Below are 22,217 nucleotides of genomic sequence, written 5' to 3'. Positions count from 1 at the left end.
TCATAGTAATTTTAAAATACTATCCCATCATTCTAAATGATCACAAAACTGTCAAATAACAGAAATCAAGGGCTGCCATCTACTCACACCAAAATCCTCTCTCAGCAGAAGGCCTCTGTGCACAGCCCTGGGGACACCCCCACGGGACAAAGCTCTCCCCCCGGCACAGCCATGAAAGGCTTTGAGCTCAGCCTTTAAAACTGCAAAGCAGTTGTTTTGTTTTCCATGGATAATGCTTTAATCCACCGGGTGAAAGCTGGACGTTGCTCTCTTTTATCCTGGCTGTACACGACTGCAATGCTTGAAAAGAAAAGCCCCTAGCCCTTCTGTGCCTGCTGCTCCTCCGAACTGCTGACGCCTGGATGGGCAGCTCCAAGGCGGGGCCATTGGGATTTATTTAGTCCACTCCCGCAGATGATGCCTTTAGTGCCACAAACCACCCTGGAAACAAGTCCTAATCATCTGGGGAGGGGGATTATGTTCAGTTCTTCTTCCCCAAACCCCCCAGACGTAATTCAGATCCAAACTGGAGAGACAGGCAGGCACACAAGAGGGGACCCCGGCACTGCACAGCCCCTCTGAAGCCATGTACAGGAGCAGCTTCCTCCGTGAGGTACGCAAGGAGAAATATGAGCGGTCAGATGCCTATGATGAGCTACGAGGCTCCCCAGAATTCGACAGTTTGGCCCAAGCCCGGGGCTTGGAGAACCTGCAGGAGCTCAACGAGCGCTTTGCGAGCTACATCAACCGAGCGCGTGTGCTGGAACAGCGCAACACCATCCTGCGCAAGCAGCTGGAGACCTTCCAGCGCATGGATGAGCTGGTGGGCTTGGATGAAGCCTTTGCTGGGCAGATTGAGTTCAACCGGCAACGAATGAGGGAGCTGGCTTCTGACCGAGCCAAGCTGGAGCGGGAGGAGAAGGATGCCCAGCGCATGCTCGATGAGTACTGCAACAAGTAAGGTTTACAATCCATGGAAGCTGAGTGGTGTCATTTCCATAGTTAATATTTGTAATAAGGATGGGTTTGGTGTCACCAGCTACTTCTTGTGCGTGGGTGATGCCTCTCCGTGTGTATCAGACTTGCCAAGAAGGACGGCATGTAAGCCCATGTAAGGTGAAAAGTAAGGTATCAGGACTTAGGGAGCTGCAGCCCTGCCTTTTATGGTCTCACTGCTCCTAGACGGGAAAATGCCCTCTCCATTCCACAGCAGCAGCCCTGGCACACGTCAGTTGCTGTTGTTCATTAGCCTTAGGAGAGCTGTGCTCTGAGGCACCTGGATATTTTGTCTTTGCAGCTCAAAACAAGTCTTGTGTCTGAGCAGCCCAAGTTACACAATGCCAAACATCTCCTGAAATATGTAGGATGTCTCTGAGAAACTCTTATTTACAGCCACTATGAAGCACCTGAGCAGTCTGTGCCAACCACACCTGTGATGTGTCATGAAAACAAAGGAGATATATTTTTTCCTGGTGTGTAAAATTTGCCCTCCTCTTCTTCCTTGCATCTTGTATTTCCATCTCATGCCACTAAAAGAAAAAGAATAGGCTTCCCCTAATTTCACCTCTTTAACTTCTAGGCCACCATAAATCAAAGAGCAGGAGCCTCACATGCTGATGGAGATGAGTGCCTTCCCTCCAGCAACAGGAAATTTTGGTTACATGGCTTAATTACACAAGAGCTGGTGAGCATTGCTCATAGGACAAAAGAGTTTATGCCTCCTGTTACTTATTGCTCAGGCATTTTTTACCCCCAAAATGTCTATCTGACTACTTCACCCATGAAAATTTGGCACACTGCCAAATGAACAGCCACATGGGGGCTGTGAGCTACAGCATACCTATAGAAATGCCAAACCCCGATCTCTCTTTTTCATCTGACAGGAGAGAATAGCACTGAGGCTCATTGCTGCCAGTGGTCCACAATGTCCTGACTCAGTGCCAGTGGGTAATAAGCACCTGATTAGGCAGAACTGTATTCCAATATTTATGAGCAGGAAATTCAACTATGAGTCAGTGCTGTTACTTAGGTGTTGACTCTGGTACTTGCTCATGTGTTTTTATTGCATAGTGCCCATGAGTATTTGACTACGCTCAGTACTTAATTTTCTAGCTGCGTATTAGTTAAAAATCTACGTGAATAGTACAGGATTAGAAATGTGGCACAAAGTAATTTACTTTTATTAAAGCTTCTCTAAGCAAACTGTAAGTAGGCAGGGAATAATACATGGCATTGAAAATCCAGAGGAGGAGACAACACCCAGAAAAAGGGCTGTGATTTCAGAAAGTAGGATTTAGGACCTGCTAAAGGGGTAGTTGGTGGCTTCCTAGAAAAAGCGGGTGGTACTTTGTTGTACAATCCTGGGATGCTCACTCAGCCAATGTAAACGAAAGTAAGAAGGAAACTTTGGCTAAATTCAAGCCAAAAATTGTAATTTAAAAATTAAAGATACACAGGACCATGACAATGGAAGGACAGTGGCTGCTTTTTAACCAAATTGCACCAATTGGTTTACATCAACAAGGGAATTTTGGTGAGTTTTTTTTCATTGGGAGCTGCTGAATTTATCTAGAAGAGAGACATGAACATTTCTTCAGTGTCTGAAAAACTTGGCATGGGTTTGAGTTGCAGGTTTTAAAACAGTACATGCTCTGGTAACATGTACTCTGCCATCTGATGGCTCTGATTTCAGTTCCTGAAAGTTATAAACAAAGCTCCCTAAACAAAATATGGGAGGAATAATCTTCTGTGCCCTATTAGGGGCTGCTGAAACCAGAAACATTCCTGTGCTGAAGACCTGCATTCTATTGGCAACAGGCACTCCAGGTTCCTTGCTGCAACTTGAACCATAAAGCTTTTGGTGCACTGGGATTAACAAAATCTCTTAGAGGGAGCATTTTGAATCAATTAATTGACAAATGTCGGTATCCTTGACTAATGCAAAGAATTTTGACTCTTACAACCCATTCTTTCCCTCACCTTCACTATTGGGGAAGTAGGCATATCTAAGTAAACCTTTAAAGTTACATTTATATAAATAGGCCTTTTAAAGTTGCATTTAGACAGAGTAGGGCCTAAGACTACTGGGTCTGTGCAATTAAATGTTCATGAACCATTAAAAAGTAGAACTTACATTAAAATTTATTTTAAAATCCTCTGTGGTCACATTCAAAGCTTTTCTCATTAACATGAATAACAGTTCAGACTCTGTACCAGGGGAGAATTCTTTCTCTTGAAGTTGCCAAAAAAAAAAAAAAAATCAATGCTGGGAATAGTCTGGATGCATCTCATAAAAAGACTAATTATGCTGACTTTATTGACTTCCACCATTACAGCAACATTGTATCTGGCTGTGGGACAGGATGGTATTTCTCTCTCCATGATATTGGGAAAGATGCTCGAATCCAGATTTTAGTGGCCTTGACTGAACAGGATTAATGGATTTCAGAAATTAAAAGTCTTGCTAATCAATTGTTTAATTAAAAAATTCGTGCACTGCTAATGCAGTGAATTTTGAACATCCAATATGATTCCCTGGACACAGTAATTGGCACAGTGTTCTCCAGAACAAGAATGCTGTGTGGTGATACTCTGATGAGCTAACACCCTTGGGGGCCACAGTAGAGACCCAACATGTGTGAGAAAATGAAAAGAAGTGGTAAAACACAGTAGCTAGGATATGGGGACTCCACTGGCAAAGCTGCCTTCCAGCCCTGTCTGCAGGGATTGTCTTGGCACTGCAGCTGCTTCTCTAGTGATAGGAAGGACTTTATCCTGCTGCAGCTAAGATGGGGATCATTTGCCTGCCCTCCACACTCTCCACAATCTGCGAGAATATTGTCCTGTGGCTGTCAGCTGCTCAGCAGTGGCTTTTTGATAACACAGGTAGAATCTGTTCATAAATCAGCAAAACACAACCCTCTTGGGCTCATTTGAGCATTCAGGGTATGACCCTGGATGACTAATATTACTGGCCTGTCCATCATCCTTGTAGGACTTCTCTTTCATAGTCTGTGCTGTCCTTGGCACCCAAATTACTGCTGTCTGTTGAGAGAAGGTTAGTAAGTGCATCAGGGAAAGAGAAAATGACAAAGGTAGTAGCCAAGAGGTGCTACTACCTTTCAGTAGGATTCAACAAATTCAACGTTTTTCTTCATATGAAAGGCTCAGGTTTGATGCCAAATTGAGTATCTGGCCATTGTGCATTGCTGGGATGGATTGCTACTGTTTCTTCTTTGGAGGGGAGCGAGCCCTTTCCCTGCAGGGAGGCAGGGTCCAAAAAAAAGAGGTGATTGAAATCTTTAATCCTCTGATCTTCTTTCTCTGAGCCTGGCAGCTTCCTCCCCTCCATTCTTTTCCCCTATGCAAGAAAAAAAAAAAACCCAAACCAAACCAGTTAACATCCCTTTTCTTTCAACAGTCCAAAAGCTACCTGACTAGGTGAGAAGGTTCATGTTTTGTTGGGTTTTGGGTGGGGGGTTTTTTGGGTGTTTTTTTTTCTTTCTTTCTTTTTTTTTTTTTTTTTTTTAATGGAGCAAATTAACTTAATGGCTCTTAAGCTCCAGGAATGTCTGACCAGCAACTATCTAATAAAAAAATTTTTGGACATGACTAGCTAATTACTAAACATCAAAATCAACTTGCATAACAGGGTTGTCACTTGTCAGCCATTGCACTTACAGATACATTTCAGCAGGCACAGAGGCATCTTGAGGTCTCTGAAGCATTTCAAAGAGGTCCATAGCACTTTTGCACTGATCTTCTGGAAAAGATCGAACATCACTTGAAAGAAATTCTCCTTCAAAGGATCATCATGCAATATTTACTCTCTCAAGCTGTCAGGTGGATTTACAGCTATGTGGCACAGCACATATTTGGGTTATTTGAGAGTAAAGGAAAATGTAGCTGAATATTTTAGTTACTGAAAAATCTTTTGAGTGAGGATCTAGCAATGAGGGGCATCTGAATTACATTAGGGCTGAGGTTTAGACACTGAATCCATCAGATGGTTGTATATTACTGTGAGTGGAAACCAGCCTTTTATTGTAACTGTGTATTTGATTTTCACAAGATGCCACAATTTGCTTCATTCTTGCTCAGCTATCAGAAAGTATCAAAGTTAGGAAAGTGTTTATTGTCAAGTGCATACAAAATATTTTAAATAAATAGAAAAATGGCTGGAGTTGAGCTACTTGGTAAACACCTGAAACAAAGGCAGTCTCACTTCTGAAGCTGAAAAATATTCTAGCCTTGGAAGTGAAACTGATGTTAGTACTAATTGGCAAAAAAACACATTGTTTTATCAGCAATTTGTTGGAGTGATAATGAAATAAAACCTCATCATTTTCACTTGGTTCTTTGCTGTTCATGTAAGAATTGAAAACAGACCAGTGACCAACCTTGCTAATATTATGGGATTTCAGAAGAAGTTGGTAAACCAGAGCACCAGGTTAAATCCATTTCCTTGTTCTGTCAAGTTCTTCCTTTGTGGTCCTTGTCAGTTTGTGAGTGACATCATCCACTCAGCTTTCCAGTATGTGTTGAAAGAGATGAGAATAATGTTGGTTGTTCGTCCTCCAGGAGACGAAAAGGAAGAACTGAGGTTGACATGATAATTATCACTTGATCCTTGATGTGCTCAGTCCAGGAGCTGTCAAGTTCCCCATTGACTGAAACAAATCCCTTTGATATCACCAGCACATATGGGCTGGACCAATGATTTCAGAAGACCGACAGTTCTGAATTTTGGCTTGCACTGGTGCCCATTGCTTTTATTGCAAATGAAGGATCCTAATCACCAGAACTGACTTGTCACCTACCAGAGTGTTTCTTGTAGAAAGTAAGATAATGATAGCTTTTTTTATATCACTCTATATCTATTATTTTAGGAAAAGTAAACTGTTAAACTTAAAGGGTTAAGACTGTATTTCTGCTGCTGTTGGAGTTTGATAAGTCACTTGTTCAGTACTGATGGCAAAATCTCATTGCCAAAGTTGCTTCTGGCTGGTGGTTTTTGAGGGGCTTTTTTGTTTGTTTCTTTGTTTGTTTTTAAATGGAGTCCCATTAAGACACATCTACTGTTGAACATTTCATATGAGGTTTAGTTAAGGAAGGGAATAAATTACAGTAATCAACAGTTAAGTTTTGTGCTCTGTGGCTAAAAAGATTTTCTAGAAGATAATTCTATTTACATAGAAATGTGGAGCCCTAATTCTGTGCTGTTTCCTCAAACCGAACATAAACACATTATACATCCATCTCAGCACCAGGAACATGCACTTCATGCACTTGTGGATGTTTTATAAAAGCATAAGAATAGTTGGTTAAATGCAGTCCTTACTAAGGCTCCCTTGCTGTTTTGACCAAGCTAATATACAAATTACCATTAAAGGGGACACAAAGCTTGATCCATCTAAGCATCCTAATCCAACATCTTTCCTAAATGATCAATTTGTAAAATTGCAATCATTATGTTTCATGTGTTTGTCATTAAAGTGCTTATTTAACAACAGCAGGTATAATAGAAAAGCAAGAATAATGTAATTGTTCATGTGCCATTGTAGCAAATCCTCACCGAGTAATCACTGCTGAATGGCTGTCACTATAGTTCAACACCAATGGAATATGCTTTTATTGTAGATAATCTATTCTTGAGCATTCTGCAAAAAAGTGATAGCAAATATATGGCATTTCATTGTATTTTGTTACGTAAGCTGAAGACAAAAAATTTAGACAATTCTGAAATTACCCTCAGCATGTGGGACCAAAAAATAATTAATGCTAATCCATGAATAAATCTTTTGGGCCCTTTCAAGATTCAATTCTCCTTTAGTGTGAAGCATATCTTGTGCATGACAGTGCAGATAAAAATGCAGTTTGCAGAGGGATGAACCACTGAACTCTATCTCCTTTTCTCTACTTGTAGGTATAGAAACGAACGTGAGTATCAGCAGAGGCTAAAAGAAACCCTGGAGCACCTTAATAAAGTGAGTCTGGGAAAATGCCGGGGGAAAGGTGCATGATTTTTTTCCTTTGGTTTCATTTACTACAGTGAGCTGCTTTGAAGAAGCAGTGGGAAGATAACATGTCAGAGCAAGGCATTTCTTGTCATTATGCCCTTCTCCGTCCTCCCCCTCCCTATGGAAGTGTCTGAGACTCGGCATGTGCGTACCTTTTCCCCACACTTTTTAAACATAGCTACTGTATTAAAATACAGTCAGTAGTGATAACCATGCCATGAAAAATTGCTGGTTAAGTCCATGTTTTGAAGCCTGGAGTGTCTCAGAGCTCCTTCGTCCCTTGCAGGATATGGTCAGCCCTTCCCAGGACAGACCCTCAGCTTTCCATTAGGTTTCCAAACAAAAGAGACGCTGCAACTCCCCCTGATTTGTTCCTTTTACATCAGTATAGTTCTTAAAGTAATACCATGGGAAAAGCAATAATAAAAATAACAACATTTAATATAATACAAAGCTCAGAGAATGACAAAAGTTGGCTGAAGTATTTTGTAAGTTTCCAGACCAGGTCTGTGAAACTGAAAAATCTTGTTTCATCCTCTCTCGCTGCTAGCCTTCATCTGGGTGAAGAACATAATATTATATCTTTCCCCAGTTCTACTTTGCACAGGTTATCATTCATCTTCTGTATTGGAAAACAATTAAAGGTGGATTAAATAGAGATTATTTTTTATTTCCTTGCTACGAATGGCTGGACCTGATCAGCTGGAGCATTGTCATATCAATGTTTTATATTAAGAATATGTTTTATATTAAGAAAAGACAGGAAGTGTATTTTAGTGTTTCTATCTCCAATAATCTCTTGACATCCCACATCAGTTCTGTTTTCCAGAACTCTCTGCTCTTGAACAACTTGCAAACCCTTAAAAAAATTTGTGAAGGTAACTATTTTGTTAGAGGCTGTTGGAGCTGGTAAGTCTGTCTTCACAGTTCCTCTCAATGAATCTGCAGCTAAAGAAAAGTGAATTGATTTCCCAACCCTAGTCACAGTTCACAAAGTCTTGAGGCACAAGGGTGTTTTTTATCCCAGGATGTCTCTGGACACCCCTGTGCAGCAGCTCCTTGCACTGGGAGCACCAAGTGCTGGAGAGAATACAGCTGGTTTGCTTTACAGGGCCCAAGATGTGGCCTGAAAACCTGCATGTGCAGGTGCAAATTCATTCTTTATCTGACAGCTGGGAAAATACTGGTTCTGGAGAGATCTAAATCATTTCTCTTCAACCGTAATGAAAATATTGCTTTAGCACATAGACCAGTGTTCTGGAATCATAGCATACAGCAGAATGGCTTTTCAGAAGTTGAGTGATTAGCAAATATTGCAAGTTCAAAAGAAAATGTGTAGACACTGCACTGTTCTGATACACAACTCCGTTGAGGAAGTTGGTCTCTTTCAAAGCATGGAATAAAAGCAGAAGTATTTTTCCCCCTTGAGGGAACATTTGGAAAGCCAAAAATTGCTTTTTTTTATCACATGCAAAAATATTTGCTTATAGATATTATCTAAGCGCCTGGGGGATTTTTTTGGCTCCCTCCCAAACCTCCCAACATGGCCATTGTTCTGCTGATCTTCCTCTCAAAAGGATGAGAGAGGAGTGCAGAAAAGCAGCGGGCATTCCTGATGGCTGGCTCTGAATGTGCTGGGCTGGATGTGTCTGAATCAGCCCCTGGATCACAAAGCAGAGCCTGCTGGAGAGTTCTGTGCCTGGAAGGTTTAGCAGCACAATAAGACAGCCAACATCTACACATTTTTTGAACAGCGCGTGCTGTATGCATGCAAAAGGAAAAATCCTCTTCTACCAGTCATGTGCTGCACCCACAGATCTCAATGGTTTGTTTGCAACCTGTGATCCGCTCACAGAGGTATTTTTACAGCTGATTGTGTCACATGGGTATTTTGAAAGAGGTACCTTCAAATACTTCTTTTTTTATTCTTTGAGTTAAATGCACAAAGCAGGACTTTCTTGAGGCAAATTGCAAACTGGTGGAGGAACTGGCATGCTTTATATAGTTGCAATGAAGATTCAGTTTAAATTTTTTGAGATGCTTTCTCAAAAATTAAAGCAATAATGCATTAAATAGAAAAATAAAACATATCACTACTCTCACATATTTGTAAAATATATTGCCAAGTTACAGGGAAATTACCCTAAATTCCATGTTTTGTGTTAAATAACATAACATAGGAAAAATCTAAATTAAGCCTTTGAACAGAAATGGAGATTTCATTAGAGTTAAAGATCAGTGCCACTCATTCCTGTATACTCTGAGATCATGGCTACCTACAAGTCATATGGTTTGTTCTTTGAACTAATTGGATGTTAGGGACTTTTGTCTTCACAAATTCCAAAGTATTATAAACTTGTGCAGCAAGGTGATTTTTTCTAAATTTGGTCAAATGTCATTTTTATTTCCAGAAATGGCTCCAAATTGACAAACATTCGTAGTATTTGAGTACATACCAAAGAGAGTGCAAATACTGCAGACCATCCTGGGTTTTTAGAAGGGCTTCTTTACTAGGGATCTTAAAAAGGGCATCAGGATGCCTCAGATCTTGCCATGACACTAGAGAAATCAATGCCTTAGTCAGCTGATGTCATTTGTTTAAGATTCATCCACCATTTCAAGATTTTAACATCAAAATCTGGTATTTCAAACATCTACTCCTCATCTCCCAGCATTATTTGGACAGTGCCAGTGCCAAACTCTATTGTAAATTACTTTGTGCAGGGCAGGGTGGCTAATATGGCTCCTGTTTGTTGTTGTTGTGATACTGTTGTATGTTCCAGTAGGTTCTTACCCTGCAGGCAGGCTGCTCCAAGTGCACAGTGACTCACGCAGTGCCTGTGGGCCGGCTGTGGGTTTGGCACTCCAGCCACACATACCACCATGCCATGTGTCTCTGCATTGCAGGAAGCTGATGAAGCCTTGTTGTGCAACCTGGAGCTGCAAATTGAGTCCCAGTTCCTGCAGGATGACATCAATGCTACAAAGGACAGATACAAGAAGGTAACTGGCTGAAATTGCTGTTTTCCTTGTAGAGATAGATGTGGAGCTTTGCCCTTCTCCACGATCAAATGGTGGCAAATTAAAGAAAATTGTGTTTATGTTTTGGTAGGTGCATATAGCACTATTTATTTTCAGTGGGCACAACAAATGGATGGTTTCCAGCACCCAGACACACTTCTCAGGGTCCAGTCACTACAGCTGTAGCAGAGTCTTGAATTTGTCAACCTGGTGTCATGGTTCAACCCAAAGTGCTGATCAAGCTGTCTCATATTTCATGCTAAGGAAGCTGTTGCTTTCATCATCCAATTTTTTGGGAGTGGACACTCCAGTTAATAAGCAGGCATATGCCTGTGGATATATGATTCCATGGCAGCTGACTTTAACATTTGTTGCCTTCTTCCTGGGAGAACTGTGGATCTTGGGATCAGGCCACTGTCCCATCTTTGCTGCTTTTGAAAAGTTACTCCTTTTTTCCTGCCACATGCAAAGATATTTGTGATTCTTATTTTGAAAATCTCTTATGAAATTGGAAATGGAATGGAATCTTCAATTAAAACTATGAACTGTATAGTCCTTATCCAAAAGTCTGTGATATACCCTCAGTGTGATGAAACTGCTAGCACTCCTGCATTCAAAAGCAGTTATAAGTTGCACTCCAAACCCAAGCCTGAACATGAATTGGACTTTATGGGTTAAAAGCATTACATATCTAAAAATAAGCCCCAGGACCACATGGAAATGTCTACCTTACTATGGCATTTTCTAATGAAAATGTTTTCACCTCATCACAGAACCTCATGGAAATCCAGACCTATGTCAATGTCTTGCAGCAGATCATCCAGACAACTCCTCGTGTGTCCCCAATAACCACTGGCATATGTGAGGCAAGTATTGCTGTTGGGAAGCACATGCAGCTCTGAGTAAGGAAGAGATAATGTTTAGACCTAAAGTGTCCCAGATCCTTTAACTTCTGCTCCAAGGTTAGGTGAAAACTGTCAAAACAATGTGTAAGTACTGTGTAGTAAATATGGGAGTAAAAAAATTTTACTGTAGCTTTGAAAAACTGTATCAATGAGGAAAGAGAGATTAGCTTTGTCAGGTGCACTCCAGCATATGTGTTAGTTCCAAAAATGTGTGGTTCAAAGATATTTGAAATAGTTGTGCATCTTCTCTGAGGAGGAACTGTCAGGATATATGAATATTTTAAGAGAAAGGAAATCTCATCCTGAAGGGTTGAGATGTGGTGAAAATTTAGATGAAATTAATTGATACAGACTAGATGAAAACTTGGTGATTTCCACCAATATGAGTGGCTATGGCAGGAATGTTCATTATTTGGAAGAAGATGTGAACAGGTTTACAGGGTCTAAGCTCTACTGTTACAGACCTGCCATCTGATATCTTTATTCAATAGAATACCATTCAATAGAATTTGGCTTGAGGTTCAATACCCATCTTTTATCTGTCTTCAGCCATTTTCTATTTGTCTTTACAGCTTATTTCCAGTAGTGCAATTTCTTTTGGCTCTTCTTAGGAGTGAAACATAATTTCCTGTACACACATTCTTTTCTTCCAACCAGGAGAAACTGATAGCAGAGAGGAGGATCCCTGTTTTGCAGAGCCAGCTGGAGGAATACAAGAGCATCCTCTGCCAGCTACAGGCACAGAAATACAAGCTGCAGACAGAGGTACTGGAATCACTAGACGTAAACACAACCATGTTGCTCATGAACTGCTTTTTTTATGGTTACTTGGTAAAACCTCTAACATGGCTTTAACATGGTTATGTTAACTTGGTGGAATTGGGGGTGTGTTTTCCTTTTAGATTTCCATCTTTTTCTTCAGCTGTTTCATTCCCATTCCCTCCATGGAACAAATTGTCAGGTTTAGTTGGCCAGGGTGGGCTGTAGGTATTGTAGGTGCAATGAAGCTGTCTTTGCTTTTCAGAGTGGCTGATGAGGGAAGGTTCCACAATGCAACTGGATTCCTGCAGGACAAGAATCAGCAGGATAGTGTGAATGGAAAAGTCCCACAGGGCTCCTATGACTTTCTTACTTGCTGGGCTCTGGCTGGAAATTGGCTCCATGAAAACTGATGCAGAACCCTCAGGGCTCTGCCCAATCCTTTTTATCACTGCCACATCCAATGCTGAGCTTGCTGCGGGGAGAACTGGACAGGTTTGGGGAGCAAAACTGAGAGGGCTATTGAGATACATTTGGCTTTCTGCCTTCATCCATGTCGCTATTAAGCATTAAGCCAGCACCTCTCCTGTGCTTGGACACTACCAGCAGGAAAAACCATGTGCTTTTTGTCAAGCCCTGAGGTGCAAAAAGACTTTGACTAGTTGTCCTTGCCCGTGTCCCAGCCAAATCTGCCCTAAATCAACCTTCTCTCTCCAGCCAGTGCTTGCAAACATGAGTGCAGTGCAGGGCTGAGGGTGGCAGGAGGTGAAGGAGCAGCTGAAGGCAGCAGTGGTAGATAGAAACCAGATCTGAATAGTTGCCAATGGCACCTCTACCTCCATGCAGTTGAATATTTTTTAGCAGATGGGGTGGAGAATGACCCCAAATACAGCTTCCTTTGTGCCTCGAGGTGAGAGGAATGAAATATTGACAAAAACATCATTTGGTAGAATTTTGGATTCTTTTGGACAGCCAGAGCAGCAGCTGATAACTTCCCGAGCATAATTTCCTTCATTAGGGTCAGGACAGTGTATTTTCCTTAGTCTCTTTCTCACATCTGATGCTCTGGTGGAAAGGACACATGCACTCTGGGATGGACAGGAATCAATATGGGGATGAGATAGTGAATCAATATAGAGAAAAAGTGGAGGAAATCAGCCTTCTGCTGGCAGGTGGAGAGAGGCAGTCTTTGAGGAATTAATCGTGCTGCTTTCAAAATCAAATCTTCCCATCCCATTTAGAAATAAATTATTCATTCATTCATTCTTGTGCCTTGAGATTAAAAGAGTGAAATAGCTTTATGAGTGCAGGTCAGTAACACAGTTGCTTGTGATGGTGAAGGCTGGATCTGATGACTGAGGTGTCATTAAGTTTCTTTGCTTTCCTGTTTCTGGACCTGACAGCCATGTGCCCAAGAGGTCATGGGCCCCTCCCATGAGTACTGAACAGAAAAGAGTCTCCATCTACTCGTACGCTACAACATAACCAAACTAATGACAAGGGACACCACTTCTATATTTAGCCTCTTAAAAGTCCTTTTTTTTTCTTGCCTGAAGCATATAGAAATAAATCAAATATTGAAGAATTCGTTAGTCACTTATTCCCCCCTTAACTTTTTGTGAGTTCATGTCTTTGCAATATAGGGAAAAAAAGTGACAAAATAACAATAATAAATAGCTAAAAATAGCAGAAGAAAGTGAGAGGAGATTTACAGGGTGAAATATCCCACCTGAAATTCAGCCTTTATTTTTGGAAGGCGACTTTTGCCACCTCCTGGTTATGTGCTCATTGGTTTTATCGCTGAAGTAAAAAGGCCAAGGAATTGAATTCAAAAGGAGAGTTCTTTGTTTAAAATGTGACTTCTGGTCCTATTTTCCCTGTCTGCAGACCACAGAGAAGGAGGAGTGGGTATTTCTTGAGCTTATGTTCCCAGTTAAGAACTTTTACTTTCCTTGTAAGGCCCTGCCCACTCTGGTAAGTTACTGCATTTTGAATAACTGAACAAAGGTAGTGAAATTGCTCCTGTGTTTCAGCAGTGTAGCCTCACATTGTAATAAGGCATGACTTGCCTTTCATTATGCTTAAAATATGGGGATGGTGAATTTTCCAAAGCTGCTTCTTTCACCACCGATTTTATTTACCAGACAACCATGCTGGAGCAAGCAATTAAAAACACCCAGGAGAGTTATGACGATGAAATTCAGCTTTACAATGAGCAGATTGAAAACCTTAGGAAGGGAATAGAGGAGGCTGAGAGGATCTTGGAGAAGTACACCACTGACTGCCGCCAGCTGGTGATCTACCAGCAGTCCCTGGAGAATGAGCTGGAACGCTACAAACGGATCATCGAGAATGAGGACAGCCGGTAAGGCTGGATTTCTGGGCACTCACAAAGGGACCAGGGATCTCTTTTATCTCATTTGAAAAATGTATGTGTAAGGACATTTGATTCGCCCAAAGCTATAGCATTTTCACTGGTAGATATCTAGGGATAGAAAGGGAAATAGATACAAAATCTGGTCAAGCTTCTGCCAAGGAAGGGTCAGAGCCATTTTGGGCTTTCCTGTCCATGCAGTCTCCTTCCATATGCTGTCCTGGCATCAGTGTACAGAGGTCAGGAGCACACAAAAGCGATCTGAACATCCTCTCCTCAGACTGGGTGTTGGTGACACTTGCTCAACACTACTGGCAGGTTGATTTTTGGAGGGTGCAGACAAAGCAAATGCCTTGCAAAGCAAAGCATTCATCACAGCAAAGCCATTCCTCAGGCATGGGGAGAAAGAGGAAAAATACAAGAAACTGGCAGGGATTTGGGTTGCGCTTAAACCTACAGAGGACCACTGTCTCCCTCTAATGTCAACCACCAGCCACAGTGGACAAAAGGATCTTTCACAGCAGCAGAGCCAGACCCCTAAGCACCCAAACTACTGCTCTGGGCTGTGCAGAAGGGGAAGGAGTGAGTGTCCCATCCCCCACACCATCCTAGGAGTGAGAGTGCCTTAACAGAGTAATTCTCAATGCCAAAAATCATATTGACACAGGGTCTCTAACAGGACAAAATATCTCAAATTCCAGCAGAGCAGACTGGGGACGCCAAAGATATAGTAACTGTCTTGCAATAGGCCTGCCTCTCAATTTTAATTTTTAACCCTTAATACTACTGACTCCTCAAATGTTTTCCAAGGAAGACTGCTCCAAATTTCCTATTTTGCCAGCCAGCATGGTAAAAATGGATTTACAGTTCTTGTTGACCTCTGGTAGTCTTGGATTGACTGTTTGCCCATCGAAAAACTTCCCATCTTTTAAAAGTGCCATGCTAAATGCAAAAATGTTGCTACATGTTGTAATTACTGGTGTACTTTACCTACTGGAGTACCCCATATCTCCTGCTGGCAGAAACCAGCCTCACTGCTATGAAGGTGCTGTGGCTGTCTTGATTTTCCCCAGACAAGAAACAGGTTCCCATCATTCTTTTTGACTCCTCACCACAGAGAAGTACATTTCTTTAACCTCTGTGCTTAATTTTGCACAATTTCACTTCCTTTCACTGAAATGGTGGAGAGAGAACTGATGGATGCACATATTCTCCACAGGTTAAACTCTGCTATAGCAGGAACCCCAGTCACACTCTTCACGCAGATTTACCGACCTGCCCAGCCTCAGGCTTCGAGGGGAAGAGGTAAACCTGTGATGTGTCTTTCTGTGTCTGTCAGAAGAAGCATCATTGCATTTTAAGCTGTTTGTCCACCTGTCTTTAATATGGCCACCAGTGGTCACAGCCTGACTACAGGCTTGAGAAGTCAACCATTTCAGCTTACCTGAACTGTCCTTGAGACAAGCCTGTCAAAGGCTAAAACCACAGGCAAAAGCATTTCTTTGCTAATTTCTACAGTTTACTACTTAGGCCAATCAAGAGTAAAATCAAAAGGCACCTGAAATGGTGGAAGGAGCTGCAGGTTTTGTGTTGACTCATTCTGAGTTTGTTGGCACTTTAGTGATGTGCAAAGAGCACCAAGGTGTGTTGAGTCCCACAGGCCATTTTGAGGCCTGTTTTCCTATGAATGATGTTTTCTCTATGTTGTTTGTTGGCCTGTTGGAATTAGGATGCTTGTAAACCTGCTGACATGGAAATGGCCAGGGCTAAATGAGCAAGACTGCTCTTAACAAAGGAATTGATGCGATAGGTTCTAACATGGGATGACTTAAATCCAGGGCTCACTGGGGTTTTAATAATGACAAACTGCCTTGAGAACAGAGACAAACCCTGGTATGAGGGTTATTTATGGAATGCAGCTGTAATTTTTCTAACTGCTGTGTGAACCCATTATATTAAATGGGTCCATAGTGCCTGAGGCCAGATCCTCAGCAGCTGTAAATAACTACTGTCATGCAAAGCGGTGTTTTATACATGCTGAGGATTTGGCCTGTCTCTAGACACACCACTGATTTCTCCTGCATGACAAGCATGGTATTTCATGTGTGTTACTGTACTGTGGCAGGGGACAAAACAGCTGCCTTGGGGAGAGAATGTTAACATCTGTTTGTCCCCTTCTTCTTGTAATTACTGGTACCAGCCCCTGCCTCCTCTGCTCTAGCTGCTCGTGCCGTGGAAATCAGTACCTTGCCTATGCTCCTGCTGCTTCTAAGCTCTCATGGGATCTGTGCCTACTGATTGCCCAGGAGATCAGAATCAGGGGGTTCTAAGAGCTCAGTGACAGTGTCTGAGTGACGCCAGTGTAGATGGGTGGCTTCTCAGCTCTGTGACCACCAGCCACTGCTGCTCCCTCCTGACATGACTTTCAGTATCTGTCCATACTCCAAATTTTCAGGAGTGGAGGAGCCTGGCTCTCTTTTAGCCCCCCAGGGATACAAAGGCTCTCCACCTGCAGTAGTGAGGGCAAGAGGCAGCTCTAGCATTTGCAGTGACTGAATTCAAGCACTGTTTGTTGTTCCCTTTGCTTTGTTTTTTCTTTAGATATCACCCAGGCCATGCAAGACCTTGCCAGTATAAAGCCTAGACAAAAAGGCCTGACAAAGAAAATTGCCAGGAAAAAGGAGCTGATGTCAAAAGACATAACTGACAGTCACTCGCCTGAAAGGATGTATGAAAGAACTCTGGAAGGTTTTGATCAAGATCAGATGGAGTTTAGGCATGAAGGCTCAGTCAGGTGTGAACCTGAGCAAGAAGGATCAGAATTTGATGAAAAAGAAATGGGCCCAGAGGACGTACCTGATGGAGCCCAGATAAGTAAAGCCTTTGATAAATTGTGTAATATTATGAGGGAGAAAATAAGAGTCTACAAGAGACCAGAAGCTAAGTCTGATGCCCACCCCAAAGGGCGTTATGTGCTGGTGACAGGGGAGGAAGGCTATGAAGAACCGTGCATCTTGGCCCCCTCTATCCCTGCTGGGGGAGGGATCACAGTTTCCACTGGCAATGGGAAGGTGATGAATGGTGGTGATGTGGAGTCCATACCAGAGCTCCCAGAACCTGCCGAACCACCAGAAAAAGGGGAAATCTGTGAAAGGAGAGAAGAGTTTGAACTCCCAGATAAACAGAGAGAGGAGGGGAAAGAAGATGTGCTTGAATGGGGGAAAAAAGCAAGAGGAAAAATTGAGCAAATCACAAAGTACCCGGACATCTCTGAGCCTGAGACAGTTACTTCCTCTGGTCTGATAAGCCCAACTGAGCCAGGACTCCTTCGAGAGACAGAATATGAGCGAGAAGATAAGCAGGGCCTTTTGTTCAGGGAAGCAGCCTTACCTGGCTCTATGAGCTATGAGAAGGTGGAGGTGGTGGAGTCCATTGAGAAGTTTTCAGATGACAAAATTCAGACGTATGAAGAGACAGCAATGATTGTTGAGACAATGATAGAGAAGACATGCAAGAAGAAACTAGGTGACAAAGGCTCTTAAGTGACACATACCCTCTGATAGTCAATTTGTCTGGCATAGTTATTAAATGACTGTGTTTTTTTCCTGACCGAATGATACAGTAGTGAGATTTTTGCTGTTTGGTATGGAACAGATTGAAACCTTGATGGCAATTCTGTCTGATGTAGGCTCACCTTTGGTGCAACAACCATTAGCGCTCTCCAGGGCACATCCTATGCAACTCATTTTTCATGATTAGGACACATGGGAGGAAATTATTATGACAGAGCTGCCTGGCTTTCCCCAGTATCCAGGAAAAATTTGCATATTCCTCTACTGCTCCTTTAACTGCCGTACAACCCCCCATCTTTGAGACAGCTGCAAATGTTAACTTGTGATATCTGGTTAATTTAATAAAAGTTTTGCCTTCTACCAAAGATACTCACTGTGGGTTTATTTTGCCTATAACATTGACTCACAGACCCTACTTGTAAACAGATCCTACTTGTAAACATCACCTCACTGGTGTGCAGCAGTTTTTCCAGGGAAAGAGCTGGATACCTCTCAAATAACCTGTTCCAAACATCTCCTTTTCAGAGTCTTTAAATAGCAATGAGCTTGGCAGACCTTTCTTTTTGGCAATAAAGACAAACTTTTTGTACTGAAGATAAGCTCTTACTGCAGATCTTCTCAGAATAAATCTCCCTGAAGGGAGATCTCCCTTACGAAAGCTATTATTTGTCCTTCACCAACACAACTAATGTACTTATGAATGCAAACGAGCTTTTGAGCAGACTGCAGCCAAAGACTTGACTATTTAGGGATTTTCTTTTTAAGTACTTCCTTGGACTGTAGAGTTTCATACTGCCACAGGATCCTGTCTCATTCCTGTCACCTGCAGTCATGTGGAGCTCCACAGGATTGTTGGAGTAAATAGTGCCTTTCCACCTCCCCATGCCTGGGGAAGCAAAAAGAAACACTTGCAACAACAACAGTCTTGCAGCTCCCAGATACCTTCAGCTCAAGAAAACAAACAAAACCCCACAAATTAAAAATCAGGGAAATATTTTGCTTTTATGTATGTAAATAGTGAGCTCTACATAAAGTGCTCATACACCATTTAGGCCTCAGTTTGACTGCAGGCACACAAATGATCCACTAAAGCCCAAGACTTACTGAAGGGTGGTACTAGATTAGTCTCTACACATTTCTTGTTCAATCTAATGCCAGTTCTCTACGTTTTCATTTCAGCTTCCAGCATTGTTGTGCTTTTTCTTTCTGTCTGTTAACTCCTATCAGCTGCAGGAAAGCAAGGTTAAAAGCCATTTGAGCTGACAAGTCTGAGCTTCAGGAACTCCTCACAGCACCCAAGGCTTTCCTTCAGTAATATGTTGGGTTTGGTTATTTTATTCACGAGGTCCAGCACAGGTGTAGCATCTGATCTACTGTGATTGTTATGTCTGGTAAAGTGGCACCTTATTCTTTGAAATAGGGATAGGTGACTCTCAGAGTCACAGTTTTAGTCAGGACTTTTTATGGATGCTGGTTTATTGGAATGCTGTGTGAATTTATTCCAGACATGGCTTACTAGAGCATGTTCCTTCTCAGTTTAATATATTAACAGTGTAAATAACTGCAGAGAAGGAATTTATCAATGCCTGTGCAGGCTGGACTCTGGCCACCTGGTAGAAACTGCCCAGAATAACTGCTGCTGAAAGAATTTGATTGCTGCAAGGTAAACAAAAAAAACCCCAAAAACCTACCTTCACTGCAGCAATAGGCAGGCTGTTTAATAATTCTATCACAAAGCAGAGTATAAACAGGTTCAGGCAGTACCTGGATGTAACTGGATATTCTTTCCCCTCTCCCAGTCCATCTGATTTCACTGCAATACAGCGGACCCAATGTTCAAAACACAAAAAGCCTCATCAATGGCAAGGAGGCAATGTCCAGTGTGTGAATACCTCCACCACCTTAATCCTTTTTGTGCAGTGTGTCACCACTGGATGCTGACCCAGACCTGGTTTATGATGGATGTAACCTTTGCTCAGCATTTCAGTGTGGTGCAAGAACTGCTCCTAAAGCTGGTTTGATGGCACTTACTGCTGAAGGAAATTACATACTGCATTGCCTAGGCAGCAACCAGCAGAACTCAAGGACTAAGAAGAGATGAGGGCTAAATTCTGCTACAATCTGTAAACTTTCTGTATATTTGCATGAGAGTTATATAGAAAACCACTAGTAGTATCTGGTTAATAGTGACCTTGCTCAAGTGTATAGCAAATCTTGTAATTTTAGGGGCTAACCTCTACATTAAATGCAGATTCTCAATGAAGTGTTTAATTGCTAAAGTTTAATGTTGAAATAGTGGCAAGCATCTATTCAACAAGAGACTGGAATGAGAATCAGGTTTCTACAGGCACATTCTTACTTCTGAGGCAACCAGAACTAGATCAGGAGGTTCCCTGCCAGACTGTGCTGCTGCAGACATGATAGAGTATTAAAAAATGAAATGTACTTTCTGCCATGGGAACACAGGAGCTAAAAAGTACCCAAAAGTTATGAGGGGGGAGTAGAGATGAAAAGGGAAACAGGGGGCTTAGTGTGAATCAAAGTGCTCCAAACAGCAGAGGAAAAAAAATCTGCTGCAGCATTTCCTTGGTACCAGAGCTGCTTATGAGCTGAAATGCAAAACTACCACAGCCTCTATTCCTGATCACCCTCCTCCCAGTGCAGCTCAGCACCTGCACTGCTGCTACGTTTGCAGAGCTGACCTTGGAGCCAATGGGTTTGAACCATGAAAATAATGCCACCTAAATTTAAAAAAGCTCCTCCCGGCCTGTGGCCTTAATCTTGTATGCAACAGAGTTTCAGAGTTAATATAAAACACTTTATTTGTAATCTGCTGCTATCAACTCTTTACCTTCTCTGTATCCAGAATAGGCAGGATGCAAATTTCTTTACCAGTGTAAAAAGCAGAGAAGTAGGAAGTCATCACACTGAGAGCAGCATTTTTCGAGCCGTGTACCTTCAGATAAGCAATGATGATAGGACCTGCCAGTTTATAACAGTTCTTTATTTTACCGATATTATAAAACATCATCATAGGGCTCACCTGTTTTGCATCATGAGCTTAATTTTCCCTTTTATTATAAATACTAAAAAATTAACTTTTGCTTCAGCAATACCATAAAAACAGTCTAACTGGACATATTTTTCCATGATCCTTTGAAGCAAAAATCCCCAAGAATTTGAAGTAGATCTCCATATTGTATATAAATGTAGTTTATATAAATAATTATATCAAAATTCACCATTTCTGTATATCACTCATAATTGTGATTTTTCAATTACTAAATTATGTCAGCATTATGAAAATATGGACAGCCATCTAGTTATTTTGCTGCTTTATATTTAATAATTTAACAGACAACTGAAAAATTACATGAATGCAATGGACAGTCATGTACATGTTCATTTACGAATTCCACATGGACTTTTCTTATTCCAAAACTTTTCCAGATTTTAGAAGTCCAGTAAAAACTTTCAGTAACCTCTTTGATCACATACACACAAAAAGTTACGATGTATGTGTATTATACCTTATATACCATATGTAAATCTAGGCATATTTATATGCAAATATACGTTACGTGGAGTGAATATATATACTGTATGTTTTATATATATATATATATATATATATATAAAACACACAGAGAGTGATACCACAGGTGTGTATGTGTTTAGTCATACAGGTGCGTGCATAAATATATACATATGGTAAATTTTTCTGATGGGACTGCTGCATGCAATGAGAAACCTGTGAATAGTGTGAGGCTGCTTGGCTTGGCTTTAGAATGTAATTCACATAGACTTTGAGTGGGTTGAGCTGTTTATTTTTCATTTGGAAAAGGAAAGAACAGACCTCTTATGGAAAAATAAAAGATTGATAGTCTCTTGAATTAACATTATTCTCATACATTCTTAAATGAAACCCGTCCACCATAGTACCTTTGGGTTATGTTTTTAATTTGTTAGATAAATATTTACTTACTGAATGTGTTTCTACTACTATGCACCGGATCAACCAGGACAACTCTTATTAAAACAACTTAGATTCATACTCTGCATATTAAAAATAAATAAAACAATTCTGAAACTAGTCACTGCTAAAATGTAGATCTTGGATCCTGCAAAGATCTGAAATATCTGCTTAAAATTACCATTTAAGTAGGACCACTGATCAGCTTTAGTCCAAGTGCCTAAATATTTGCAGAATCAAGACCCTTTATTTCTCAAAGGTTAAATCTGGGATCTCACACCTGAGAACATGTAGTGGTTGCTTCCATCAGTAATTCCCACCAGGGAGAATGTTATGTTTTGCAGCAATAGCCAGAGCATACTCTTGAGGGTGAGAGAAATGGACTTTAACTCATGTTCAAAAAGTCAAGATGGGGCTGACTTTAAACAGAAAAAACAATGACTGCCAGCAAATCTTCCCAAATATACTACATTTTATTTCTCAAGAAGGCCAACATTGCATTACACTTTAATAACTTCAGCATATTTTTCTCCTTAAATATATTTGTATAACATAATACCAGCAAATATATAGCTTTAAAAAAAGAAATTTAAA

At 41.3% G+C, this 22,217-nt stretch overlaps 1 protein-coding gene across 1 annotated transcript; it reads left to right on the top strand.

Annotated features, from left to right (window-relative positions):
* Nucleotides 1-586: 586 nt before the first annotated feature.
* On the top strand, nt 587-17,620 carry BFSP1 (beaded filament structural protein 1; the record flags this gene model as incomplete). The annotated part of the gene is made up of 8 exons (XM_084202982.1): nt 587-957; nt 6,926-6,986; nt 9,927-10,022; nt 10,814-10,906; nt 11,603-11,710; nt 13,849-14,069; nt 15,298-15,383; nt 16,680-17,620. 8 exons carry the CDS (start codon nt 587-589, stop codon nt 17,618-17,620), a joined length of 1,977 nt encoding a protein of 658 aa, XP_084059108.1.
* Nucleotides 17,621-22,217: the final 4,597 nt, after the last annotated feature.

The sequence above is a fragment of the Fringilla coelebs genome (genome assembly GCF_963513975.1).
Source record: "Fringilla coelebs genome assembly, chromosome: 3".
Taxonomy (NCBI): domain Eukaryota; kingdom Metazoa; phylum Chordata; class Aves; order Passeriformes; family Fringillidae; genus Fringilla; species Fringilla coelebs.
The sequence above is the reverse complement of the archived record's forward strand: the minus strand, read 5'-3'. Positions and strand labels throughout refer to the sequence as shown.